Source organism: Antrostomus carolinensis, unplaced genomic scaffold (assembly GCF_000700745.2).
Source record: "Antrostomus carolinensis isolate BGI_N321 unplaced genomic scaffold, ASM70074v2 scaffold32688, whole genome shotgun sequence".
Lineage (NCBI taxonomy): Eukaryota > Metazoa > Chordata > Aves > Caprimulgiformes > Caprimulgidae > Antrostomus > Antrostomus carolinensis.
Window position 1 is genome coordinate 748 of NW_010332869.1, and position 1,950 is coordinate 2,697.

At 52.4% G+C, this 1,950-nt stretch overlaps 1 protein-coding gene across 1 annotated transcript in view; it reads left to right on the forward strand.

Moving 5' to 3' along the window:
• Window positions 1-686: 686 nt before the first annotated feature.
• The window catches only part of TEX264 (testis expressed 264, ER-phagy receptor), a gene marked incomplete at its 3' end in the record, with an annotated part of 6,740 nt that continues 5,476 nt past the window's right edge, over window positions 687-1,950 (forward strand). Inside the window, exon 1 of the mRNA XM_010173677.1 lies at window positions 687-965. Coding sequence (XP_010171979.1) covers window positions 687-965 — 279 coding nt within the window. The remainder of the gene's footprint in view (window positions 966-1,950) is intronic.

Below are 1,950 nucleotides of genomic sequence, written 5' to 3' on the forward strand. Positions count from 1 at the left end.
GGTTATAAAAACTGTTTGAAGTTAAAAAAAGCCATCTATAAGGAATAGCGGTGATTCATTGCACCTGAGCGTGTTGGAGATGCTTTTCCTAACTGGGTCCTCACCTTTCTCTGAGCTTCTCTGTGTGCTCAGATGCAGGGCTCAGCTCTGAACCTGTGTGGTCCTTGTTTAGGTTGTTAAAGGCCTGGGCTTCTAGACTTTGATGAAGGGGCTGCCTTGGTCACTATATCAGGTCTTATATCTATAAATGATAAATTATTTAATTATGGTCCGCTGATCCTTAGCCAAATGCTGTGGATCTGTGGATCTGTTGCATGATGCGGGCTCCTGGGCTGGTTTTCAATCTCTCCTGGATGCAAGGCTGGATGTGAGTGGTGCGGCTGGTTCTGGGGAGGTGGTGACAGTGCCTCTCCAACCCTCTCTGTAACCACCTCATTCCCAAGAGGTGCTGAAGCAGTATAATTTGTACCTGCTGACCAATTGGAACGGGCTGATGCAATGTGGGACTAATATACAGGAGGTTTCTGTGGGGTTTCCACTGTCTTTAAGCTTCACACATAAGGGGAATTGCAAGTGGATGTGTTTTGCTGCAAATAAACAGATTTAGAGAGCGATTCCTTGTCTGAGCGCTAGCTTAACTCCCCTCCTTTTAATTCTCTCCTCTTGCTGCTAGTGCATCAGGAAGCATGGAGCACCCAGTGTCCATCATGTCCGACTGGGTGCTCCTCGGGCTGATCGCAGCTCTGGTCACGCTGCTGCTGCTGACTGTCTTCGGTTTTGCTGTCTACTCGGGGCTCTTCACGGAGGTGGTTGTGAGTGCCGGCTCCCCGCCTGTCGGCAACATCACGCTGGCCTACAAGTTCAGGGTGGGCCCGTATGGCGAGTCCGGGCAGCTCTTCACGGACGGCTGCAGCATCTCTTCAAAGCTCTACTCCATTGGTGTCTACTACGACAACCCTCACACGGTAAGGTGTGCTCAGTGGGGCCCACAGGCTCTCGTGGTCACCACCCAGGTTCCCGGCTCGAGGTGATCTCTGGCACTTGCAACTAAAAGGGTAGATTTAGACTAGGTATAAGGAGGACGTTTTTTATGGTGAGGGTGGTGAAGCGCTGGCAGAGGTTGCCCAGGGAGGGGGTAGAAGCTCCATCCCTGGAAATGTTCATGGTCAGGTTGGACGGGGCTCTGAGCAAACTGGTCTGGTTGAAGATGTCCCTGCTCCCTGCAGGGGGTTGGAATAGATGACCTTGAAAGGTCCCTTCCAACCCAAACCATCCTATGATCCTTCGTAGATGAGCACTGGGTTTCACAAGGTCTCCCAGATCTGCAGAGGATTCTGTGTGGGGAAAGGCACCTGAAAGCAGATGGTTCCTTGGATAACCCTGACTGGAAGGCATTGGGTGAGCAGAGCTTGCTATCTTCTGATAGCTCCCACTGAACAAGGTATGAGCAGGATAATGGACCTGGTTATGGAGCAGAGGCCAATGTCCATGACCCCAAGGTGAGGCATTCAGTGGCAGATCACTGGCTGCAGGAAGTGCAGCTGATGCTCCTTCTGGACTTGCAGCTCTGTGATTGAAAGCAGGTGGTCTCTTCAGCTTGCTGTGTCCTCATCCCTACTCCTTCTCTTGTTTCTAGTGCTCTCATGTATTTCTGAGCTTCCCTGTAGTCCTTACATCCCCTGAGGGTTCTTACTGAAGCCGCAGGTGGCGCAGGCTGAGGGCTCCTGTCTGATGAAACAGTTACTGCATGATGCTCTTCATGCTGAGAGGTGAGCAGAGAGTGCACTGCCTGATGGCTGCCAGCCAGAGCTGCGTACTCCAGCGGGTACAGTCCAGGACAAGGAGCAAACAGATGTGCATGGGAATGTGCTGGGGGGTGAGGAGCCTGGCTGTATGGGAACGTACTGGGGGGTGAGGGGCCTGGCTGCATGGGAACATGCTGGGGGGTGA